The 26,603-nt window shown below is 33.0% G+C and overlaps 3 protein-coding genes and 1 long non-coding RNA gene across 4 annotated transcripts; 3 read left to right on the forward strand and 1 right to left on the reverse strand.

The window, feature by feature from the left end:
• Window positions 1-627: 627 nt before the first annotated feature.
• LOC133294043 (uncharacterized) lies at window positions 628-3,388 on the forward strand. Its single transcript, XR_009749136.1, has 4 exons — window positions 628-762; window positions 845-938; window positions 2,398-2,492; window positions 3,074-3,388. It is a non-coding gene; the product is annotated as an uncharacterized LOC133294043 (long non-coding RNA).
• Window positions 3,389-4,284: 896 nt separating this feature from the next.
• On the forward strand, window positions 4,285-5,525 carry LOC133294041 (uncharacterized mitochondrial protein AtMg00810-like). Its single transcript, XM_061492688.1, has 2 exons — window positions 4,285-4,429; window positions 4,594-5,525. The coding sequence occupies exons 1-2, from the start codon at window positions 4,285-4,287 to the stop codon at window positions 5,523-5,525; spliced, it is 1,077 nt and encodes a 358-aa protein (XP_061348672.1).
• Window positions 5,526-7,414: 1,889 nt separating this feature from the next.
• LOC133294042 (putative HVA22-like protein g) lies at window positions 7,415-10,550 on the reverse strand. Its single transcript, XM_061492689.1, has 7 exons — window positions 10,519-10,550; window positions 10,308-10,406; window positions 9,803-9,859; window positions 9,650-9,713; window positions 8,886-9,101; window positions 7,658-7,941; window positions 7,415-7,439 (listed from the first exon to the last, which is right to left on the reverse strand). The coding sequence occupies exons 1-7, from the start codon at window positions 10,548-10,550 to the stop codon at window positions 7,415-7,417; spliced, it is 777 nt and encodes a 258-aa protein (XP_061348673.1).
• Window positions 10,551-24,035: 13,485 nt separating this feature from the next.
• On the forward strand, window positions 24,036-24,569 carry LOC133294038 (transcription repressor OFP6-like). Its single transcript, XM_061492685.1, has one exon. It carries the CDS (start codon window positions 24,036-24,038, stop codon window positions 24,567-24,569), a length of 534 nt encoding a protein of 177 aa, XP_061348669.1.
• The last annotated feature ends 2,034 nt before the right edge of the window (window positions 24,570-26,603 follow it).

Here is a 26,603-nt window from a genome sequence, read left to right on the forward strand (position 1 = left end):
GGAGTAAGTTTGGGTTTACCTTGGTAATTAGGCCTAAATATAATTTAGGTTGAATAATTAATTAGTTTAGAGAAATTAGTAAGTTCAAAGTATCTTTAAATGATTTAAATGATACTTGGATTAATTGTTAAAATTAAGGAAAAGATGGATTAATTATTAAGCAATAAGATGAGTTTTGATTAGTAAAAAGTCAAACAAAATTCTTAGTCTTAATTATTTAAGTTGCAATGTTATGTCTTCTTTAAATTGCCATGTACGTAACTTTAGTAAGAAAGATGAGGAAATTTGATAGAATTGAACCAATAAATATTTAAGATGATACTTGATTAGTCAAATGAAGAATTAAAGAACCAATAGTATTTAATGTTGACAAATCTATATTTGGTGGAATTGAGTACTTTATCACCAAGTTTCATTAAAAGTCATTCACCAAATTGTTGTACGCTGCTTCATGAAGTTTTTATGCCTTCCTTCCTTTCTTATCACTTATGTGGGCCGTAGAGTTTAAGAAGAAAGCAACAAGCAAGTAGTTTGGTTGTTTAAACCAATGAGAAAGTGACATGTTGTCAAAAAAATAAATAAATAAATAAACTAAGACTACTTGGCTTCAATTAGGCGGTCCCTTCTCTTCCTTTCTTTTTTTTTTTCACGCTGCACTCCTCTTTCTTTCTTCTTCCTTAGTTCGTGAGCTTCAATGGAGAAAGGGCAAGAGAGAACTTGATGATTTGGTCACCATTTCATCCAGACTCCAACATAGAAAAGGTAGCTTAGCACCCCATCATTCTAACCCACCATTTTTCTAACTTTGGGAAGCTTTAAATCTCTTCTTTTCTCCTCTGGACAGCAGCGCCTGCACATGAAAGGAAGGAGAAAATGGATTGATTCCATAGTTCTAAGCTTAGGGAAGTCATCAATAGTTATTGGTTAGGCTATCTAAGGTATTAAACCTTCACTCCCTTGATTAAATTCTTAGAAATAATGATGATATTCATGATATAGGGCTGTTTATGATGATAATTTTGATGTTGGTTTAATGATGAATTTAAGTGGTTTTATTGATGTTTAAGTGGGTTAATGAGTTGTTGTGATGGATTGGTTTTCTATACTACAAAAAGAAATTGAAATCACATAAGGGATGAGTTTAATGAACTCTATATGGTTCAGATTTTGGTTGTAAAGATGTGCACACCAAGTGTTTGTAATATTTCCTAAGTGAAATACATGAAATTGAGATGACAAATTAAAGGTTCAAGTGATAGAAAAATTGAAAGAGAATTCATTAAACCTTGAGCTAGGCAAATCGGTCATCATGTGATAAAATAGTTAAAGGATGTGTTTAATCAAGTTGTATGTGGAAATGTAAGTGTAATATGATTTAGAGTTGGTTTGTAAAAAGAATGAAGTATAGGAATTTCAAAAGAACTTTATGGACCTTTTAGGATCAACATAGGGGCTGTTATGTTTAAAAATTCATATCTGAAGCTACAAGACTTCAAATGGATTGTGGTTTGCGCCAAATTAAAGCCTTAAGTGTCTACTATAACATCCAAAATTCAGGGGAATCGGAGTTAAGATGAATTTTTCGTGATTAAAATGGCACAGGATGTTGATGCTGTAAAAAATGTGTGTATTTCGGCCCTTTAGAATTAATTGTGCAAATTAAGTGTTTAATTCATTGGTTATGTAAAACAATGATCCTTAGGAGATTTAATGATGATTGGCTAGTATTTGAACCAAACATAAAGTGTGAAATCTTAATTAAGTCTAGGATGTAGACTATGTTTATGTTAGAGTTTTGATGAAAAAGTTATGTAATAGTTTATACAAGACTACTTAGTGATCAAACAAGGAATTAACTAAGATGAAATGGTAAATCCATGAGTATATGTATATGTAACTATTCGACCAATATGTATTAAATGGCTAAGGAAATTGATGTTAGTTTTATGTCAAGTTAATGGAATAATAGTGTATGAATGCTTTCACAAGAATTAAGCTAATTAGTTAAACATGACAACCAAAAGAATTGTATATGTGTTTATATATAGAGTTCGGCCATAAAGGAATAATGGGCATAGATTATGTGTTTTCAATTCAAGTGATTGATTTATAGCATTTTCCTAGAATAAGTAAGTATGATTCAAATGGTTTAAGATACGTGAAGCTTTGTTAAAAGTGTATGAAATGTTAACTATAAATTAGTAAATTAATTAACTAATTGAGACTCTAAGTCATGAAGTATAAATTAAGTTGTAAACTTATGGGATGGCATGAACTGTCAAGGGAAATGAAGTTGTCAAGTTGGTTATGAAATTAACATATGAATATAATTATTCGGATTTCAAGTAATGTATGTTTCATTGGAAATTAATGGTACTTTTATATGTACGGTAACAGAGTGTAATCAGATGAAGTAGGTGGACGAACAACTTGTAGACAACCAAGTGTACGTGTTATTAAATAGCAAGTTAGCAGCAGGAAAGAGACGACAGGTAAGCTTTCGGTTAGGAGTTTTCTCAGCCTTTTTGTTCCGCCATGATCAGTGGCGATTATGGTTTCCGTATGGATATAATTGTTGTTAATATTGATACTTTGCGTAGTTGCATTCATATAGTGCATGCATATGATATTATTTATGTTATGATAAGTTAATATGATATGATCTTCAATGAAATAAAGCCTTGGAAGTGTAAGTTATGGTTTCTGAACAGAGGAAACAATTATGGATATGATCACGGTATACATAAGGTATAGCCGATAATACTTTAGTTCTCTAATCATTATGAGTATGCTATTGAATATGATACGACATTACAAATATAAGATGGAAGCCTTATTCATACATAAGACATGAACATACTTAAGATTAATAAGAAAGTACATTATAAGAATAAATGAGAATTATTAGAAAAGATATATGATACAGAAATTCTAATATGGATTATATGGTGTTATCTATGTCTTGGTACTTGATATTTTCTTGCAGGAAGTGGACTCTTGGGTGGAGACTGCTCCATAAGCCCCAAGTTTATTGAGATTCATTCTCACCCCGCGTTATGTGGATATATTTCAGGTATCGCAGCAGTTGACGATCGTTCTCGGGGCAAGAGGCCCGTGGTTGATGAGTAGATCTGAGCATAGATGTTTCCTGCTTATTTTGGGAGTCTGTTGTATATATTGTGACACTGTGATGTATTATGTTTATGTAGGTTGATGTAGGATGTTGTAGTTATGGCACAGAGTCACCTTTTTGATATGATATATATAGAGTTATGGATCATGTATGTATACTACTGTATATGATATGGAATTGTTGTATATTGTGGGTTGTAAGAGCCCCAAGGCATTGCTGGTCCTTGTGTGTGCCACCCATTGGATTATTAGGTATATTTGTGGTATTAGCAAGCTTATGTAAATTGGGGATTTAAGGAAAAACAAAGGAAACTCTGGCGAATTTTCTGTAGAATTGGTGTGCCACCCATTGGATTATTAGGTCCTTGTGTGTGCCATACGCCTTTTTGAAGCTTGAGATGTCCCCTACATTGTGTAAAAATATTAGAATTTTATGGGTTGTGCGCAGCCCTGTGGAAGTCAGTGAACACAACTGCCCTGTTTTGCCCTGCACTTGGGGGCTGTTTTGGTCCAGTTTTGGGAATTTTATTCCTGCTTCATTTCTTGGTCAAATTAAGCGTATGATATATCAAATCGAAGATTGAGGTGTCTAGTTTATAGAATAAAAATTTGAGAGCAATTGGATGAGTGAATTTTCTGCATTAATTCGAGGAGTGAGAGAGGTTTTGAGCTGTTTTGGGGTTGGTTGGCTGTTTTGCTTATCCAACTTCAAACGGCGATATCCGGAGCAAACGTGCTCCGATCATAGCGTGTGATAGCTTTTTAGAAAGGTAATTAAGTAAGAAAAAAATATAACCTAAGTGGAAGGTCTGAATTTTTGTGGTGCATTCGCAGTAATTTAATTAGTGAACCATGTTCGGGTAAGTAAAAACGTAAAAGTTAGTAATTGGCTAAGTGGGTTTATGGGAACCCCTTAGTAACTTATGATAAGTAAAATAAGACATAGAAGTAGTTTAAATAAGTATTCCGAAAGAGTTTACAGTTACGGTCACAACTTTTAATTATTACGCTTTTATTATTTTAAATGCTCGCGTAATAATCGTAAAAAGTTTATTCGCATTTTTATAAATGAATTGCTGTGATTGTAACTGCGCTTAATATCATATTAATGTTAACAATACCGGTGTACAACGGGCTGTTACAGAAGTCTTCATGCGTTTCCCTCCTGGCTTCTCCAATGGTAAACCAGGTCATGCATGCAAGCTTCTACGCTCTCTTTACGGTCTTAAGCAGTCTCCAAGGAACTGGTTTGCCAAACTCCGCACATCTCTCCTCACTTTCGTCGGACCCCTTAGAGGTTCTAACCAGGGAGCACGCAAATCCCAAAACCGCATAGTTTCTCCACCAAAAATAACCTCTCCGGATTCAATCATTCTCATGCAGATTACACTTTGTTTACTTACACTCATGGATCACATTCGGTCACAATCCTAGTTTATGTTGATGATATCCTATTGGCAGGAGATGATTTAGCTCTATGTGATCGAGTCAAAGCCCATCTGCGCACCTGGTTCAAGATCAAAGACTTAGGCCACCTCAAATACTTCCTTGGTATTGAATTTGCTCCAAGCCAATTTGGCTTATTTCTTAGCCAACAAAAATTTGCATTGGATATCCTACAAGAATGTGGTCTTCAGGGTTGTAAACCAGCAGCATATCCAATGGATCCAAATCATAAACTTGCTCTTGCAGATGGTCTTCCTTATAACGATCCCAAACGCTACCGTCGCATCATTGGTCGTTTAGTGTACCTCACTATAACACGTCCAGAATTGAGCTATGCCGTGCACTCTCTCTCTCAGTTCTCGCACAACCCCATGCAGCTGCATTTTGATGCTACGATTCGAGTATTACGCTATATCAAGAAAAATCCTGGCCAAGGTCTTCTTCTACGCTCTGATTCTGATCTCCTTGTTCGAGCTTACTGTGACTCCGATTGGGCTAGTTGTCCACTTACCCGCAAGTCTGTCACAGGGTATTACATCACACTCGGCCACTCTCCCATCTCATGGAAAACCAAGAAACAACACACCATTTCTCGTTCCTCCGCTGAAGCCGAGTATCGCGCAATGGCAGCAGCTGCTTCTGAGCTCATTTGGATCAAATCCTTCCTGAGTTCCCTTGATCTTACTCATACAGAACCAATGACGCTTTTCTGTGACAGTCAATCAGCCATTCACATTGCTACCAATCCAGTCTTCCATGAGCGCACAAAGCACATCGAATTGGATTGCCATTTTGTTCGCGAACACATCCTCGACAAATCAATATCCACTCAGCACATTCGGACACAGTCTCAACCAGCTTACATTATGACAAAAGCACTAGGCTCAAAACAGTTTGATTTCTTAGTTGCCAAGTTGGGCATTGCATCCCTTCATGCCCCAACTTGAGGGGGAGTATTAGGAGTTTGTTATTTGCTGTTACAACTAATATATTTAGTTTAGATTATTATCAGATTGTATTGTTAATATCATATAGGATTAGTTTTATTTGCTTTCCTGTTTTCAAGTAATTAGCTTCACTGTTCCTTAGTTGTAGCTGTTTCTGTTGTAATCTTTTGGGTGTATATATTTGACCCCAAGCATTGAATGAAAGCAAGTTGCTGATTCAAGCACCTTCTGTTATATAGCTTCTAGTTTGATATTCTTTATCTCAAATGTTAATGATCTTTGTTGGGCTGACGGGAGGAGTTTATCGCAGGGAGAGACCGCAATCCATGGCTAAGTGAGCAATGACGTTAAGTGGGATTAAATACCGCAATCAAATCCAAAACCTTAAAATATTATGTGCACAAGTCTTTCTACTTATATTATGCTCACTTACTCTATTCTTAACCAATGGCGGAGCCACATTATGACACAGTAAGACCTTGGCCCAAGTTAATTTTTAAAAATTAGTCATTTTTAAACGTGGCTAAGTCACAGTAGCTAATTTGCAGGTTGATTTTCAAATATTAGCTACGTTTTAGACATGACTAAATAACTGTAGCTTTTGCTAAATTTTTTTGGCCTTAGATGGGTTTGCTATGCTGGCTTCACTATTGTTCTTAAGCAATGTGAAACTTCATCCACTCACACTTAGAATCCTCCCAACTATTGTTCTTAAGGAACAGAACAGTAATTTCAAGGCAAAGCAAATGAATATTGAGTCTATACAAGCCATCGTTGTTACGTTATGAAGGAGAACAAATTATGGATAAGGCAATATCCTCTTAGGACAAGTGAAACACGCATTGGAGCTCACTCTCAGGCATCATGCACGTGGGAATTTACAACCGCAACTAGTGGTACAACTCTAACAAATTAACTAACTTCAGCTAACCTATACAATGTACTACTATAAGAGACGGGGAATATTATTCTCATGTGACATTTTCATAATTTTTCTCTCATGCACTCACAAATTAAGGTGGGATTCAATCTCTATTTTTTCTCTATTCTCTCTCCTCTCTCCTCTAAGTTGTGTTTGCGTGAGAGAAAAATTCTCTCAAGAGTAATATTTTCCATAAGAGATATCCTACATGCACCGTTTCATGCGAATTCTTTCAAACGTCTTGGGCCACTCTTAACTGGACTTAGAGATCTCAGCTCGTCTTTGGGCTTTGGACTTGTATCATTTTCCAAAATCCAAATTATATTTTCTAACTAATATGCGAAAGTCCAGAACTGTATCTTAAAAATGTTCTCTCGTCATGATATATGTTGTGCATAATGCATACAATGAAATAATTACTTTCTCCCCTTCTATCCATTATATTTTATACATACTAAAATTTAAAATATAATGTAAATTTTTTGTATTTATTTATATTTATAGACATTAAATAGACAAAATTTTATTAATTTTTTTGAATAGATAAGCATAAAATTCTTACATAACAATATTATGTAAAATTTTAATACCGCAATTTAATTAATGTTTTTTTTAAAGTAATGTGTTATTAATTTACCAGTAAAAAAAAGTAACATATTATTATACTATTATAGAGCCTTTAATTTTTTTTTTTACTACTATTTAAATATTATACTATTGATACTTGATAGCGATATTAAATCAAAACTAGTAATATTAATAAATTAATATTACTAATGTATAAGATCAATATGCGAAAAATCCCCGCAAATTATAACTACATCAATCTGTCCCTGTCTTTGAAATTGATTGATTCTCTATTTTCTTATTTATTTTCAACAGTTTTTTTTTACTTGACCAAGGAATAACATATATTTCTCATTTTATTTTATTATTTTGGTCTCCAAGTACGAACCAATAAAAACATTCAACTTGAACCGAGTATTGCAAATCTGCATTAAAGTATATGTTACAAGAATAAAATTGTATATCAATGAATAACAATTTTTGGGATAAGAAAGAAAGAGAAAGCAGAGTCTAATTTCGTTTTCCCCATTTTTTTTCTTTCTCTACAGGGATTAAGGTGAGGACTATATATATATACAATTGTTGTTATTCTTGGTGTCGACGTTGTGGGGTTCGTGGGCTTCGAGGGTTTTGTGTATCTAACCGTCTAAGCCTAGCACGAGCACGGTTGATCTTGTCTTTCACGCTCACGCGCTCATCATCTTGACCTTCATCCATTGTAACAGGTTCAGGTTCATATGCCTCATCCTCCTCTTCAAACGAAGTTGGTGTCTCAGAGATGTTACGGTGGATTGTGTGATTTGGTGTTGATGGGGAACTTGGCGGCCACTTCTTGCTCCTGCTTAGGGAACTATTTTGCTTCATCTGAAACGATGATTGTTTTGAAGCCATTTGTGGGGGGGCACTTTGGTCTTGAATGTCGTTTTTCTGCAATGTGGTACTTTTCTCAGTTCTTACCCTTGTACTATGCCTAAATATATAAATACATATGAGAATAAAATGCTCTCGTGTGAAGTTATCTCTAAGGATCTCAACCTTGATTGATCCAGTGGTAAAGAGTTTGGATAATTTATATTATGTGTTCAATTCCTAACATTGTATCAAAAAAAGATCTCAACCTTATAAATAAATTATTATGTTAAAAGAGTGCATCAAGATTAAAAAAAGAAAGAAAAAAATAGATAAAAGTTGATTTGTAATTAGAGACTGAGATCATCTTCTATGATCTATGTAAGAGGATCCATTCTCAATATGTATATAAAAAAAATGAAGGAGTTATAGTTTGGGGGAATATATTTTCTAGCGTGACATAAGATTATATGAAACTATTTTAGCCATCTAAATAAAAATTAACGGTGATAAAGAATGCAAAAGAAGTGAGAAAATGATAACAATTAGTTTTTATCATGATTGGTTAAAAAACCTTAATTTGGATGAGATGATCCTTTATCATGATTTAGTATGATTTATTATTGGGAATAACATTTCTAATTTTGTTGTAGAATTTTTTTCTCTCCTATACTCACATACTCGATCTCACAATTTTTTTTATAACTATGACAGAATTTTTTTTTATGACAGGAAAAAATAAATTTTCATGACAAAAGTAAAAATATATTTTCCTTTATTAATAACTAAAGTATAGATGGAAAGACACGTGTAATTTGTGAGCTAAAGTACGGATACGTGTAATTTTCTGAAACATCAATAAATGTTACCCTATTTTAATTTTATCTATCAACTTTTTTTTTTTTTTTTTGTAATATTTTATCTATCAACTTTGTGTGTTAACTACCATGATCTAGTAAAAAAAGAAGGGGAGGTTTACAAGCAAGGTTGTTCAGTTGTTCCTATTTAAAGGGAGGGTTTACCTGAGTAGTTGAGTTGGGAGAAATTCTCGTAGACTGAGAAGCCAAGTGCTGAAGACCCTGTGCAAATGCGTTTTGGCCAAAGTGTGCGCAGTATTGCCAATAAAATATGACATAATCCCAAGCCCTTGCCTTCCACTCTAGTAATGTCCTATCAATCTCATTTTCGTGGCTTGATAGGAATGGCCTCAGCACTGTCTCATAAACATACCCCGTCCCCTGCGTTATACAATATCATTACATTATTTTTACAACATTTATTAAAGGGAGCATATTTTCTTATGGGATATATTTTTCTTATGTTGTAGGAAAAAAATTATCTCATGTTATAGAAATAAAAGTATAAGTGGGATCCACAGGTAAAAGGAGAGAGAAAAAAAGTGGTGGGACCCAAACTCTTTTTATGTGTGTAGAAAAGTGATTTATCTTATGTAAAATGAGATAAACATAACCCTTTTCTTATATAAGAGGAGAACATTGTTCTCATCTGACACACAAACACACTGATCCCACTGTACCGAAAAAAAACCAAAACAAAATAAAATAAAATGGGTCCACACCATTTTGAGTTAGCCGGAAAGTGGAGACTTTGCATAAGACTTATATTTTTTTTTTATTTTTTTTTGATAAACTGACTTATATTTCCCTTTATTATAATAAAACAATACATTCCATGACATATTTTATACTTTTTCCCCCTCAAACAAAAAAGGTGTTGGTGGGCAAATAACATGAAAATAAATCGATAAATGTAAGAAAAAAGGTACCTTGGTTTTGGGATACCACATGTAAACAAAGAGCACCAACTTCATCTCTCCATACAGTGGCAGCCTTCATAAAAGTTCCAAGTGAATTTACTGCTCAAATCTAAATCAAACGGCAACAATATAGAAAAAGGTTAAAACCTATACGACACTTACCATGAAATAAATATATCTGCAAACTTTTCCAACACAGTGAAAATTGCCACAATGATCCTGCAAATAGATGATGCACAAGGACGTGATTCAGAGGTACTAAAACTTAAATTGAGCAATGCTATATTAGAATTCAACATGTTTTTTTTTTTAATAAGACAAACAACCAAAATCAACTGCAGAAAGATAAATTCCTAATCTTTCCTATTCATTCAACCTTTTTTTGTTTTGGTCTCGGTTTAGAGATTTCAAAAGAAGATTCTTTTCTTGGCAAAAATTCAAGGACTCATTTATTATTTTTTTAACTCTTGGGCTCCATATAATTCTAGTTCTAGTAAATTGCAATCATCTAAAAATTTCTTCTACATCATAACTAATATTGTCAATATCCAACATCTTAAAACATATTAAATAACATGAGTGACGCAAATATTATAAAAATTGATAGAAAAATAGTCCCATTTCAGAAGAACTTTATTGCAAAAAGGAGATGGTGTTTTTCTTGTACCAGTATTTACACCAGAAGCGAAGTTCCTCAATCTGAACCCTATTTTTCTCCACAGTTTTATAGCATTCGAATCCAGGGTATGCATACCCTAGGAGGAGTCTGCAATAAAAAAATTAATGAACAATGTAAGACAACAACAAAACATGACTAAAAAACAAGTAGGAAAAGAACCATTCATTAAAAAAAAAAAACATGAAAGAAAGGCACTTACATGAGACACCGATTAATGAAATCCCCCAACATTTTCAACCCCTATTGCGCACCAACACTAACCGTGGAAACTCTGAAAACCAAAGCAATCAACCAATCAAATTCTGAATAATATACAACAACATCAATATCAACACCACATTTATTCCAAACTAGTTGGTTCGATGAGAAATGAACCCAAATGAAAATTATGAAAATTTTTGAATCATAGAGAAGTTAAAAAAAAAAAAAAAAAATTGTTGGGCACATTTTCAGTTATATAATGACCATTTTCACCAAAAGAAACAAGAGAAAGGGTTATTAAGCAGCACCTGTTTCACAAGGATCAAATAAACTTAAAACTAGATTCAGAGGCACCCTAAGTTCAAACCTTTGGTCAAGGAATTGGGGTGCCCCCTAACCCAACTCCTGAGGAATATTAACAAGTTGAGATTTTTATACTTTAGAAGGTAATGTGGTTCAATCCTCTGGAAGAATGGCCTCTGATTCTCTCTCTCTCTCTCTCTGAAACAAAATGAGGAAGAAGCCTTAGATAAGAGGCAACAAAAAAGCTTCAGAACATATAAATAGTAGTGCAGTTATATATTTAACAACGTGAAGAGAGTAATGTGTTTCTTTACTATTTTTTTAATAATAGAAAATAGAAAATCCGAGGAGAGAGAAAGAAGATTAAGGAGGATTTCTTGGTACGGACGCTTCTCTTTAATTTTAGACGCAAATAAATAACTGTCTCATGAGATTGAGGGGTTTCTCGATATTGCGGTTGGGCACGCACTGATACGAGGCCATTTGGGTCATTTCGCGTTGGTTATTGAATTGTGAAACGTAAATCACTATTTCTTCGTTTGATTATTATTAACTCTGTTAATCAGAAGAGAATGTGCAAGATTAGTTAATGCTTAATTATAGATAATCTAATTACCTTGTTGATGAATGATGGTGGATGAGCCAACTGGTAAGTGGAGATTATCACCTTGTTCATGCAATTAAGCCTCTCCATAATCTTAATTAATATCAAAAGAAATATATTGTTTTCTTTTTGTATGATACAAGATATTTTCATTGATGATCGAACCAAATTAAAATGAAAAAAATGGTATTGATCTCATATGAACTCAAAAGGGGGATAAATTAAGCTATGTATTTTTTTTTTAAATTTAAATTAATGTTAATTTCTCAATAATAATTACATGGGAAAAAAATTAAAAGGAGAAAAAAATTCACGATCCCAATTCGGATACTATCCAATTGAAAAATAAATCCACTATAATAAGATAACCTGAATTTAAATATAAGAATAAAACTTATTCTATCCTTATACAAAATATAATATATAACTTATTTTGCTAAGAGAATAGACAGAATATAGATATGGTAACCAGAGTATTGATGGGTCGACAGTGAAACTAAAAATAAGATTCGGTAGCTAGTCTTTATCAATTTTATTTAAATTTAAATAAATTATAAAAATATAAGAAAATGGTTTAAAACACAAACAATGTTTAGAAGTCAATTGTGCTTAGGGAAGTTTGAAAATTAAATTCTCCATAAGTTAGAAAACCTAACTCAACTCAACTTGTCAGATATTTATCCAATTTAAAATTAAACCCAAGTCCAAGTCAGCATGCTACCTTCAGGCCAGAAAAAAAATAAAAAATCTTAAATACGAACCTAAGAAAAGGGGAAAATAAAGGCAAGCTTTGGAGTTGGAAGAAGTTGAAAACAAGTATAATCATGGGCGCGATGGAATCTTTTTTTGAGAGTGTGATTGAATGTGTTTTTGTTTTTAAAATTATTTTATAAAACAATTTAGAAAAGCTGTTTTGTAGCAAAAAGAATAAAACAAATATTTTTTATTATAATTACCAGAATGCCATTAATGAAATGTTGTTAGAAAAAAATGTTTGTCATTTTTTAGAGTAAAAGTAGGAAAAAAGAACAAAAACAGATAAGTGTTGTTCTGTATTTTTTGTTTTAAAAAACTGAAGAACAGATGTTGTTTTAAGAATAGCAAATACAAAAAACTCATACCAAACAATATTTTTAATTAAAAAATTGTTTTGCATAACAAAAATCAAACAGAGTCGAGGGTGTGTTTAAAAGTGTTTTTGTTTTTGTTTTTAAAACTATTTTATAAAACAACTTATGAAAGTTGTTTTATAGAAAAGGAAGAAAACAAATCTGTTTGATTATAATTACCAGAATGCCATTAATGAAATGTTGTTCGTGTTTGGTATTTGTCATTTTAAAGGACATAAGTTATGTCATTTTAGGAGAGAGATAGACACAGAAAAATGGAAATCATGAGAGAGAGAAAGTGAGTGGTTTTTTTAATTTAAAATTTAAATAAAATTTTTTATGTGTCTGTCTCTCTCTTAAAAAGACAGAGTGTTATGTAGGGGTGTTTGCGGTCTGGATTGGATCGATTTTGGAAGTAAAAATCATCCGATCCAATCCTTTCGGTTTCATCATATAATCATCCATTCGGTTTTGATTTTTTTTCAAATCCGATCCGATCCAATCCAATTTTTTCGGTTTGGATTGGATCAGTTTTCGGTTTTTTGAAAATCCTAAAATTTATTTCATGATTATTGTGAAAATAACATCTTGTAAATATTTTTTTTTGAAATACAAAAGCATTAGTAAACTATAATATAATTTTTTTAATTTTGGCAATGAGATATGAAGCTCTACAAAGATAAAATTTTGTTGATCAGATATAAATAGATTTTTTCTTGGGTTTAGTTGATAGGTTAATGGGTCTTGGATTTAGAAATTTTTAGGCTATGATTAGGGAAATACCTAAGTAGTTAGAGGGAAATTAATATATTGGATCGGTTTTCATCAACCCATCCAAAAACCGATCCAATCCAATTAAAATTTACAATTTTTAATCGGTTTTTGGTTTTTCCGTTTTCGGTTTATTCGGTTATCAGTTTTTCGGTTCGGTCATCGCGGTTTGAATCGGTTGATGAACACCCCTAGTGTTATGTCATTTAAAATGACAAACACTTTTCCCATGTTGTTCTCCATGTTTTTGTCATTTTTAAGAGTAAAAGTAGGAAAAAAGAACAAAAACAGGTAAGAGTTGTTCTCTATTTTTTGTTTTAAAAACTATAGAACAAACGTTGTTTTTAGAAAAGAAAACATAGAAAACTCATACCAAACGAATTTTTTAATTATTTTTTTTAAAATTAAAAAATTGTTCTGCATAAAAAAAATCAAACATCTTAAATTTCTCTTTTATTATGATTTTTGGTCTCGATTCAATTCATGCATTCCATATTATCTATCGATAACAATATAAAAACATATTGAAGGAATAACTTAAATAATAGGAGATAAGACTTATCAGCTTAATCCTATGCAATTTGACTCTTACTCAGACTTTCATATTTACATGTAATCCTATTTATAAATAACGGGACAAGTCTCTCAGGTTATGTTATTAAACCCGAATTGATCATCAATTTGATCGGATATCGGGTCAATGAGTCACTGATTTAATCATTTGGTCATTAGTTGGACCGCATAAATTAAATTTATGTAAATATAAAAATATATATATATATATATATATATATATATATATATATATATATATATAAATAGGAGTATTGTGATAACCAAATTAAGTAATTTGGCTTAGTGGTTAGCATGTCATTTCCCTTCTCTTAGGTGCCAAGTTTGAATATCAAGAGTGCAATTGTGATGGAATATTTTGATATAATTTTTAAAAATTGGTTCAACCGAAAAACAAGTACCAATGGTCCAGTTCCAGGTTCAACCGGTCCGATCGGCTGGGTCGAGCCGATTTTAATAACACTGCTATCAGGTTTACATCTTCTGAATCATACTTTCATAGTTGTCATTGTGCACACAGGCCATGCCTTCGGTCTCAAGCCTTCATCTTTGTGCACAATGATCTACCATTCTTTTGCAGCGTCTCTTCCATAGACTACGACAAGTGTACAGATTCCATTTTGATTATGACCTTAGGTAAGACATTCAAGATCCTCTCGGATCAATGAACTCTAGCAAATTTTCTTAAATATTGAAGTTTTATAGCAACACTAGTATTGTTCCCTATCTAAAAATGTCTTTATTGCTGCTACCCGACTCGAATCGGATTAGTCAAATAATCAATGAACCGATGGACAGTATTAAAAAAGAAACGTCTTTATTGCTTTCCAACTTTCCATGTCTTGAAACTTCTTGCCAATCTCAATATCTTCTTATGTTGTGCAAATATTCCCATTATTATTACGTGACTTCGGACTCCAAAGGTAATGAGTTGAGTTTTAAAAGTAGTTCACAAGCTTTTCATAAAACTTTTGACTTTTAGTTGAAGCTATGGTGTAACACCCCAATTCAATGACGACATGATACACAACAGTAAGAAGAAACAAAATACATTTAAATATGAATACAAGGCTCAAGGTTGCTAATTACAAGGAAAAACAAAGTTGTCCAACTTCTTTGAAATTCAAGTACATCATTTTTTATGTCACCTAAAACGCATACATAGCTCTGCAAGATTCTTCAATTACAACCAAATAACAAAACTACACTAATTTAATCCTGCTACCCAAAGATAGAGAATCAAGAACTGTATCATCCACGAAAGATATATTCATGCGCTACTGAACTCATTGCCTTTATTTTGACCTAAAATAAATCCCATGAAATGAGTGAGATGTGAATCTCAATAAGTACCTAGGGAGACAACTCTCTATTCTAGACTAAGCAAACTAGATCAAATACGTAAGTGGTATTTGGAATTTCTAACATACCACCTGCAAAAGTTAGTTCTCACATATATATATTGACAACATTTAATTTAGCAATACATCAATTTATCATTAACTAATAATGCAGGGAAAACTCAAATGATAAACAATAACATGATTGTACGACTTTGCGCCTTCAAGATCTAAGCTACTATATGTGCACTATATTGCACTAGTTGATATGTATGTAATTTGAGCTTAAAATGCAGTGAGACATCCCTCATAGGTGTCAACTAAGCTATCACTATATCAATGAATACACCAATGGTGAAGATTACTAGCCATTCTTTTCTGTGAGGCAACAAAATACACAATATGTAAGTTAATAACACATGGATAATAATATAATTTCATTACATTTAATATCACATGATTTAAAATGAAAAATTAAATGGATTTCTATTGATGAGTATTCAGATACTTCTCGAAAAGTATCCGGGTACTTCTTCTTCAGGTATCTGGATACTCTTAGAGAAGTATTTGGATATTTGTTCATACTTGTTGAACAAGTATGCGGATACCCTTCGAAAAGTATCCAGATACTCGTTGAACAAATATTCAGATAACCTTCAAAAAGTATTCGGATACTTGTTGACAGAAATCAAATTCGGATACTTTGTATTTGAGAGGTTACCAAATCCTTAAGTAAATTTAAAGTGTAAAGGCATTCAAGAGCCCGAATGTAACACCTCGTAGTACTCCGATTGTTGACATACATGATATTTAGCATACACAACAAAAGACTTTATTTTACAAGAATAATGAAACGTCTTATAAAAATACAAGTAAACTTTTTCCAAAATATTTTCTAAAACATTTTCACAGCGTTCATCTGATATATTGTATAAGCGTAAAATTAACATCTAGGTATACTAAATAAAACCATTGGCCATCACTAATGGCCGTTGACCATCAGGATATGACATCAAGTGTCATTCCTGACGGAGTCTCACGGACAACATAATGGCTGTATTTCGGATAACTGGGAACATGGGTCCCACACATACACAACCTGATAGATACAATAATTAAACAAATAGCTTGCAAGTCCCACATGGACTGCAATCCCCTCTCGGGTCAATACAAACAATAAGGCTCCATGCCCAAATAGCGAAAAAAACATACATCAAGTCTATATTAAACTTCGAAAAATGTCGAAGCATCAGTAAATAATCCATGGCTCCAATATTACAGTCATAAGCCTAATCAAATGCATAACATAGTCTCAACATAAAATAACTAAGCATGTTAATAAATATACATGCCATCATAAAGTCTAATAATAATAACAATAAATCAGCAGCGTCATCCACTACTCCAAGGCGGGGCATTGCCCTTAGAAGCATCACCACTACTCTGGATACCTAAAATGATGTCCCCAAACAGGGTGAGATAACACATCTCAGTAAGATCAAGGTTCATAGAGGATCCTCTAATCTCTTGAGCCCACTTCCTGCATGACAAGTCAGATATAAAGCATATAATACAGGCATACAACATAAACATTGCATCATCATATCATCCTTGTGTAACCCCAGGGTCAAAGCCATAGACGGTTACGCATGTGTGACTCCAGGGTCAAAGCCATAGACAGTCAACACAACCTCTGTATGAAATAGCTCCCAGAGTCAAGTCATAGGCAGCCTATATACCATAATTACTGGTCAGGATTCCCGTAACATATATCATCAATGCATCATCATAACATCAAGAATCATATAACATCTATATGAATGTGAATGAATGCACATATACGTCATACCACATACTTTCATATAATACAACCATAATTCCCACCATCATGGTGGGGCCACAAGAGAGAGGATGCAACTAGAACTAGGAGCTTACCTCACTGAGCTTATTACAAGCCCAACTCCAACCGAAAAATACGTAAGCTCCAATAAATCCTCAAATGCCAAATCCTCTAGGAAAACCTAGAGTAAGAATCATTTACGACATTAATACTCAATCACATAATGATTCCATATTTCATTCTTACATGCCAATAATATGCCCATTACAAGTCTAGACCAATTATTACATAATTACGTATTTTAGTGCATTATTACAAGCAACCTCAATCTTCAATTACTTACATAACTTAGAATCACATGCAAGACTCACTTAGGTAACTTAGATTATTCTTAACTCATCCAAGCCATATATATAATTATTATAAGTTACTAAGGGTTCCCATAAGCTCACTTAGCCTAAATATCACTTTTATGATTTTTCCATAACTGTACATGCTTATGTTTTCTAGTCGCTGTGCGCAACTCACTTGTTATAAAATTCTCATATTTTAGTATGTTAATCTAGACTCAATTACCTTTCCAAAAAGGTATCACATGCCTCATTTGGAGTTTTCTAGCTCCGGTTATCACCATTTGAAGTTGGACAAGTAAAGCTGTTTGCCAACTCCGAACAGAGCCTTAAACATCCTTTACCATTTCTACGATTATAGAAAATATACTAAACCAATTGCTCTCAAATTTTTATTCAGATAACTAGACACCTTCAGCTTTAATTATACATATTATGAGCCCAATTTGAGTAAGAATAGAGGGAGAAACAATTCGTGGAAGTTGCAGCCATGTACAGCCCCTGCACATGGCCTTCCAGGGAAGTCTTCACTTAATCAAACATACAAAATTCTATACATCTTCAATTGGTACCAAATTTTGACACCATATAGCTAACATCTCAAGCTGCAAAATGATATAAGGAACAATCCTATAGGACCTTTGTGGAGGGAGATATGCTCTCCACAAGTTCAATAATTGCATGATTAGTGTTCCTAAACCCTAATTAGGTTCACTTTTAGGGTTTAATATTTAATTAGTGTATTATGCATAGTCCACCTCACTTAACCACTAGATTAATGTCCTACTTAGGTCTTAATATTAATTTTAACATAGTGACCCGATCTTAAGCATACATGGCTGAATCATTAGTGGTGAAGATTATGGTTTTAAGCTTTTTTCTTAATCATTTTTTTTAGTTAATTAGTCCCCACACTTAATTAATCCACTAATCCATGATTTCCTTATTTTTAACACAACTAATCCACATTACATCAAAGAGGGCAGATTTGATTAGTATTGTTCATTAGAATATTTAGCCATCCTTAATCAAAATTAATAGGTTTCACTTAAAGTTAATCAACTCAACTAGACTTTCTTAGTTTCTCTTGGAATATTTCCACACTTAATCACTTATTAATATTTTTTTTGTCATCAAACCCTTGTCCTCCATGGTATGACCGAATTGCTCATGGTCCCATTAGGGTTCATGTTCCTCTTTTTACATGAACACCACACAAGGGTCCAAAGATGGCACCTTTACACATCAAACCAACCTTTTCTTGGTTCAAAACTCACACACCCTTAAGAACAATCATCAAAACATCAACTTTAAAAATTTTTCAGCAATATTCCCCCATGAACATGACAAAACCGTGGCATATACAAGGAAAAAAGAAGGCTTTTTGGGTCATCTTTCCCAAAGTAAAGCTTACATCTTCAAGCTCACACCTTTAGCTCCAAGCTCCACCTTTTACCACCAAGAGTGCTCCTTTAAATAAGAACATACCTTCAGGAACATGCTCAAGAGTTAGACCTCATGAACACAAGAGAAAAAGATGAGATTTTTCAAGAAATATTTAGGAAACTTACACTAGAAATCAAAGGAACCAAGCAAACATGTGTTGTTCTTCAAGAGAACTCAAGAACACAACTCCATAGCCTTAGAACTTGACAAAACCGTGGCTGTTCATGGAAGTTTGGACCATGAAAATGGTATGGTTGTGAAGAGGAGAGTGAGGGGAGGAAGTTTGGTGCAGGAGGTTTAGTGATTTGGAGGGGTTTTGGAGGTGAAATCTTAGAGAGAAGTGAGAGCAATGTTTGAGTTTCAAATTTTAGAGAGAGAGGAAGGTGGGAGGCGCTGGAATCTGGTCTGAAATGGGAGGGGAAGGTGCCCTAATTAGGAGTGCCATGTCACTTTAGTGGCATTCGTCCTTTAGTGAGACCTGATGTAATTTTTATTTGAACCGTTGTCAAATTTTTACCCAGAAACTTCTAAGACTCTAATTTTAAGTAATTAACATTAATTTTGTCTAATTATCATGTCCATAACTTAAAAAATTTGATTAGTAGATCACAGATCCACTAATAGTTATTTAATTGCACTGTAGTCTTTACTGGTGTTATTAACTGTACTCGGATTTCATAATCTTCTTAAATTTAATATTATTGGTCTAATTATGACTTGTTAGGCATATATTGGGCTTTCATTCCCTTATTTAATCTTTTTCCCATTCCAGGATTCTACCGGTTGTTGCTACAGCAGTACAAAATATTTGATAAAAGTGACTTTTCAGAAATACCCAATATGAGTATCAATCTTCACCATTTTCATATACTAACCTCATTCATGATGTCTATATCATTAGATTAGCTCTCTAACTCATATTTGCTAGATTGGAGCTATTCTACAGACAGTTACTACGTCAGCAGTCAAAATTAACAGATAAAAATTCATCTGTGCAAAATACCCTCAATATGGGTATCAAAATTCTTAGAATTTCATCCTTATTCCATTCATGACCATAAGATCCTCATCATAACCCTCTAATTTAAAAGTAATATAATTAGGGTTATTATACCGAAATCTTAGAAGATTGTAGTGGTTTATCAAGCACCTTTGAAGCTTGATAGTTAGTGGAAAGTTGATTGAGCGGCTTCAGTCTGGACGTAGGTCTCGATTGTGGTGACCGAACTAGGATACATGTTGTTTGCAATTTCTCTAACTTTCAACTCTTTACTTTTATTTTGAAATTGCATTATTAGATTGTGTTGATTTATGTATTAGCTTATATTTATTGATTACACACTAGCACCTACACTTATAATTGTCCTTGTTAAATCACTTAATTGAAGAAATATTCTTTAAAATTTCAAAGGAGGCATTTTGCGAATTTTTTTATAATACTCAATTCACCCCCTCTTGAGTATTGAAGCCCCTTGTCTAACAGTTATTTCTCCTATCGACTGAGAAATATATTTATGAAATAGTATCTTTAAACATGTTGAGAGCTTGAAGATGACTGTATGTCATAAATTTTGAGATATCATGTTGTATTGTGACATATTGGATTATTTAACTTGAGCAATTTCATGTCGTTTGGAAATTGCGTCAATGCAATTTCATGTTAAGAACACTTGTATTGAAAATAACAATTTCACGTTGTTTAGAAGCGTTATGTGATTTCATATTGTTGAGAAATTGTATTAAGGAGTGTAATTTCATCTTGCTAGGAAACTACACTAATGTAATTTTAGGTTGTTGAGAAATTACATTGAGGAACGATAAAAATTAGAGTATTATACTGATTGATCATATTTTTGCTCTAATTCTTACCACACTGCTAGGCCCATAATTGATGAAGATATAATACTTATTGTATATATGTGTATGGAAGGTCTTATGTTATGTTATTTTTGACATATTAATCGCCATGTTCCTATAATAAAGTTATATTGGATTGGATTGAGATGCTAAAATCATAATATTGTTTTTAAAATCATGGCCACGTAAAATATTTTTCCTTTAGTTATTAACCCGATAGAGTCATTTTTAAAATAAAATCAAAATTAATTAGTATAGCCCAAATGGAAGAATATTATAAATTTTTATGTGAGTAGTATTAATTAATATGTTTTATGTTTTCTAAAAGTTAAATGGGTTAAAAATATTCCAATTTTATTTTATGATAAGCCTATTGTGATCATGTTGAGTTGGACTTTTGACATCTATTGATACTAAGCCTAGTTAGGCAGCACAATGTAGGTATTGATGTCTAATTAATTAGACTTCTGTGATGGGTGAATCCATCAAACACACTTTTGACTAAGGTTATGCTATACGTCCCCCCTCAAGCCTATACAATAGGGTTATACCTTGATAGTCGCCATGCTCCCATCACAAAAAAGGCTGCCTCATATGTTATAGGCCATAGAGAGGAAGATCTTAGTAGGAGGAACAACTCTCACTCAAGTTTGTTCAGCAAATTAGATTGCCCAATCAAGTATTCCTTATTCCTGAACTTTAGTTATTCATATGGTGTTTTATTGATTATATATGTATCGATTCTATAGATGAATTGTTATAGAAAATTTCTTACAATATGAAGTCACAGATATGTTTAAAAGTGATGCTCAAAATCCTTTTAAGATCCATCATAATTCCTTTTTAAATTAACTTTTTTTAATACAATGGCACGTTCTATATACGCATGCTTAAAAGTAATTTTATTGTATTTTTGTTTCATGCATTGACGACATGAAGATGAATTCCTTATATAGGAGAGAAAGGAAAGGGGAAGGAGCAAGGTTTTTTTCATGTGAAACTTAAATATGACTTCTCCAATGCATGACTTACAAATATGAAAAAGAATCAAATTTATGCCTTTCTTTTATTCTTTTGTTTTTCTTTGTTTTTATAATAATATCAATTTTTCATGTTTTTTATTCTCTCAAATAAAAGAACAAACTTGAATAAAGTCAGGTGTTCACAATTACTCTTCTTTACTTGGTTCTTAGAAGAGAAGGACAATATCTTCTCTTGGAGTAAGTATTTCTTTACTAAAAGTAGGATAAAATAGGACTTGAGTGACATTAATTAAAAAGGGTAGATAAAATAAGTAAGTTAAGTGAATTATTTTTTTCAATTTTAGCGATTGTGTATTCTGCAGAAGTACTGAAAGTATTTTTAAGAGAAGATGAATAATCATATATAATTATTATATTATCGTAGTACATGAATACAAATTTTGTCTCAAAAAATAATAAATGTTGAATTTATGTGAAAAATTAAATGACTGATTTATGTTAAAACAATGAATAACTTAATTTATGTGAAAACAAAAAATTGATGAATTTATTTGAAAGCAATATGAATTTATGCCAGAAGAGTAAAGATTGATTGGTTAAATTTAAGCGAATGAGTGAATGTAACAAACTTTGCATTAAATTAACCCGCTCTATCATGAAAACTGTCTTATCCTAATCGAATTACATTGATCCCCTCTATGTTTTTAACCCATTCTTCTCCCTTAACATATTATACCTCAATCCACTTCAACTGTGTTACTTCTAATTTGATCTTACGCAATTCACTTTTGATTTCTTACTCTGTCGGGCTATGATATTTTTTCTTTTTGGCCTTTCAATCCAAGTCGTGGTTTATTAGAATGCAAAAGGAAAACAGCAGTTTAATTAGAAATGTTTAAAAATGGACACTTGGTATATTTGTAGATTGGAGGCAATTATTCTATACAAAAAAAAAGATTGGAGGCAATTAACCCCTTTAATAAAAAGGCTCATAGACTAGTCTATCAAAAAAAAAAAAAAAAGGCTCATAGACTACACTACAGAATATATATGTCAAGTGTAGGGGATTTTTTTTAAACCTTAAACATTTAATCGTTTTAATAATAAAAATGGTTAGTCTATAAATAGGACAATGATAAGTTGTTCATTCAAAATTTGTTAACTGTTATGTACCGATTTAATGGATCTTTCACAATCGGGCTCACGATTTGTAAAGAACTTTGGTGGTGTATGTAAAGAACCTTGTGATACATCACCCTAAAAGCTAGCTCAAAGGGTGGGAGTGCCCAAAGTCTTATAAACTCCACATTAGTTGCTCATACAACCAATGTGAGATTATATATCTCAACACGATTCAACCCTAATCACTCTGTTAAAAACCTTTATAAAAATGAAGTTTCATCTCACATGTATGCACTTAAAACCCTAATCTCTTCGTTGTTATTCTGAACACATCATTCCCTCTAACTTACTGCCATCCTATAGTGGAAACAGTGATCAAAATGTTACTGTTTGACAATTTTTTACTCAAATATCACGCGAATAATACTTTTTATTATACTTCCACGCGATGTGATTCACTACGACTGGTAGCGAATTACGTTCGCTTATAATTTCGTGACACGTGATCACATTACGTACCAAATTCGCTATTATTAGTAGAGAATTTCATCTAGTCAATTTTTTTTTGCGAAAATATGCTACATGTTATAAAATTATTGACGAACATAATTCGCTACCAGTTATAATGAATAATAAAATATACTGTTCACGTGATATTTAAATATAAATTTTATCAAATAGTGGCACACCGGTGGATCTTTCCCATAGTGCACAGAAATCCATTTCTACCTATAAACACCGTCAACCCAAGATACAACATCAACCTTTAATTCAACCTGATCAAACATTAACATATCACATCCATTCGATCAGCTACACATTACAAGATTATTATTAATTATCTTAAAATCAGTGTAGTTAAGATCTCTCCCTAAAAAGCTGTAACTCTCAAAGCACTTATGATTGGATCGCCGGTGTCTTAGATACCTAGATGAACATTTGAATATTTGTTTATCCCAATAAAATCTGCGGTACAGGTCACTCTGTTACCAATAAAGTTTCACAAGCAGGGTCCCTCTTAACCTCACATGCAAAAAATAAATAAATAAAATAAAAATTAGAAACACGCTTGTTCTCCCTCAGTTCCTTCCATCTCACACACCACCCCCATAAAAGCCTCTTCCAAAAGCAACAGCTCACAAACTTAATTGTCTCTCATATCTCTCCTTTCCACGTTGTGGGTTTCAAGCAATACACAGAACACCGAAAACTGAGCAATGTCAAGCTCAAGAAGAAAGCTAGTTTTGAACACTGTGTCCGTGAACCTAGGCTGCGGAAGCTGCAGAAGACCAAAGCTTCGTTACATATTCCACCCAAAGCCAAAACCCAAGAACCCCATCTTCCAAAAACACAAGCTTTACAATAATTCTTCTTCAACACCGTGTGGTGAGGACAGAGATGACACTGCCACCACAAGCACCACCAACACCACGTTCTCTCCATTCTACGTCGAGTCATCACAGTTTTGTGTCAGAGGATTCGGAAGAGTTGGAAGCGAAGGCGTGGCCATAGAGAAAGATTCTGAAGACCCTTATATTGATTTCAAGCATTCCATGCTCCAAATGATATTGGAAAATGAGATATACTCAAAGGATGATCTTAGGGAGCTTCTGAACTGTTTTCTTCAGCTGAATTCACCGCACCACCATGGCGTTATTGTCAGAGCTTTCACTGAGATCTGGAATGGGGTCTTCTCTGTTAGGTCCAATTCCCCCAGGTTTCCCTTGACCCGTAAGTCACGTGACTTCTAGCTTCTGCACGTGACTAACATTTTGTATAAGTGCTAATCTATGTAATGTACTAGTTTGTGAAATCTAGTCAACTAAGTAACTTGCTTACGTTGTTGTGTTGTGCCACACATTTTGATAACCGAAACCAACAAATGAAACTCTCTGTTTTTTGCTTCTGTAAGAGTAACATTAGACCTGCTATGAAATCAAATTACAAAAAACAAAAAAAAAAAGGCAATTGCTTCTATTAACAGCTTGAAAGATAGTTTGTCAACTTTTATGTTTAATTTCATGCTTTAGCAAAGTGAAAATAATTTTTTTAATTTTGATTATGAAGCTGGATACAATTCAACCATATAAATGACTCTTTCATTTTTCAGAGGAAACAACTGCGTAAATTAGCATTTGTTGCTGACCTTGTTCTCTAAGTTTCAATTAACTCATTTTAAGTTTAAGATAATTTATAATTGAAAGTTTTTTATGAGTGTTTTAAAAATGACTTTTTATTTTACAATTTAATCAAAACCCAATATGCCAGTTGTATAACGTTAAAATAGTTGAATAAATATCTTTTATTTTCGTTACATATTTAATTTATTTATTTTTTAAATATTAACTGATGTCCAAAATTCTAACAAATTTTATTTTAAATTTAAATTTCTCTATTGTCTCCAAAAAAAATAATTTAAATTTCTGTATCTTTTTAAAAAATTATGACTATCACTCTATAAAAAATATTTATGGTATATCCATCACACATTGCATTTGATGCGATGGACCAATAGAAATGGAGCATCAACTATGATATTTGTACGGAAGATAGTAGAAAATATTTTTTTGTCCAAATATTAATTTCTAAATGGTAGATGCAGGTACTATAGATGTATAGAAAATGATTTGAATTGAATTCACGGCTTTTTTACTCTTATAACCCTTTATTATTAATTAATTACCGATTTGACCTTGATTATAAACTATTTCAAAAATTTAACCTCCTCAAAAAATATAACACCAATCTGCCCCTGTTTGACCGTTGACCACCAAGCCTACCCGGGTACACCCCTCTGTACCCGGGTATTTTTTGAAAATTTTTGTCTACCCGGGTAGGGAGGAGTGTACCCGGGTATTGTTCTTCGCACCTGAAAAATTACTTGAATTTTTTACCTGGGTAGAGAGGGGTGTACCCGGGTAAATCTTCGACCACCCGAGTATGATTACTCTTTGGATCTCCCATCCACTCTTCTTCTCCAAGCTTTGAATATGGAGGCACCCACTATCACGTGCTCCGCCTCTGCAACTTTTTTGGGTCTGTAAAGCACAAATATTTTTCAATGATTATTTCAGAAAGGGAATTATCAGTTAACACTATAAATCCACAACCACAAACCTTGTCCCATGCATATCTTCCCTGAACGTGATAATTCATCATTTACCAGTAAAATGAAAAGCTGCATGCTCACACTAAATTTCTGTACCATGAACCATGTCTTTATTTTCTTTCCGTCTCACTCTCCCCAATAGACCCGGTACCACATTTATATATAGGAGCGCGATTTTGACGTACATAAAAGTAGACCCCATCATAATCGATACGAACAGGGACCGCTTTGATGAGCAGTAAAGTGTTGATGTATGGAAATTCCAAATCCATTCTCAAAGCTAAAAGCTCTTCAAATTGGATAGGCATGCTTAACTTGATAATACTGATCTATCTCATTAGCTGTAAAAAAGAGAGAAAAAAAAATTACCATGAAACAATTAATTACACATCCGCAAATATAATTAACTTGTGGTAAAATCAAATAAATCATATCTGTTCTTATATCCATCAGCTACAAGTTGCCCCAGTTATAGCAAGTACCAAATGGGTGGTCGAAGATTTACCCGGGTACATCCCTCTCTACCCGGGTAAATAATTCAATCAATTTCTCAGGTACGAAGAACAATACCCGGGTACACTCCTCCTTACCCGGGTAGAAATTTTTTTTCAAAAAATACTCGGGTACAGAGAGGTGTACCCGGATAGGCTTGGTAGTCAACGGTCAAACAGGGGCA

This window comes from Gastrolobium bilobum, unplaced genomic scaffold (assembly GCF_033153095.1).
Source record: "Gastrolobium bilobum isolate Gb01-03AN ecotype WA unplaced genomic scaffold, APGP_CSIRO_Gbil_v1 utg46591, whole genome shotgun sequence".
Taxonomy (NCBI): Eukaryota; Viridiplantae; Streptophyta; class Magnoliopsida; order Fabales; family Fabaceae; genus Gastrolobium; species Gastrolobium bilobum.

Bases quoted from the DNA above. Each gene is read 5' to 3' on its own strand.
- LOC133294041 (XM_061492688.1), top strand. From the start codon at position 4,285: ATGCGTTTCCCTCCTGGCTTCTCCAATGGTAAACCAGGTCATGCATGC. The intron at 4,430-4,593 runs GTTCTAACCAGG...TCCTATTGGCAG, and splicing joins TTTCGTCGGACCCCTTAGAG to GAGATGATTTAGCTCTATGT.
- LOC133294042 (XM_061492689.1), bottom strand. From the start codon at position 10,550: ATGTTGGGGGATTTCATTAATCGGTGTCTCAT. The intron at 7,942-8,885 runs GTAAACCCTCCC...ACCACATTGCAG, and splicing joins CTCCCAACTCAACTACTCAG to AAAAACGACATTCAAGACCA. The intron at 7,440-7,657 runs GTTAGATACACA...ACTTTAATGCAG, and splicing joins GCTCGTGCTAGGCTTAGACG to ATTTGCAATACTCGGTTCAA.
- LOC133294038 (XM_061492685.1), top strand. From the start codon at position 24,036: ATGTCAAGCTCAAGAAGAAAGCTAGTTTTGAACACTGTGTCCGTGAAC.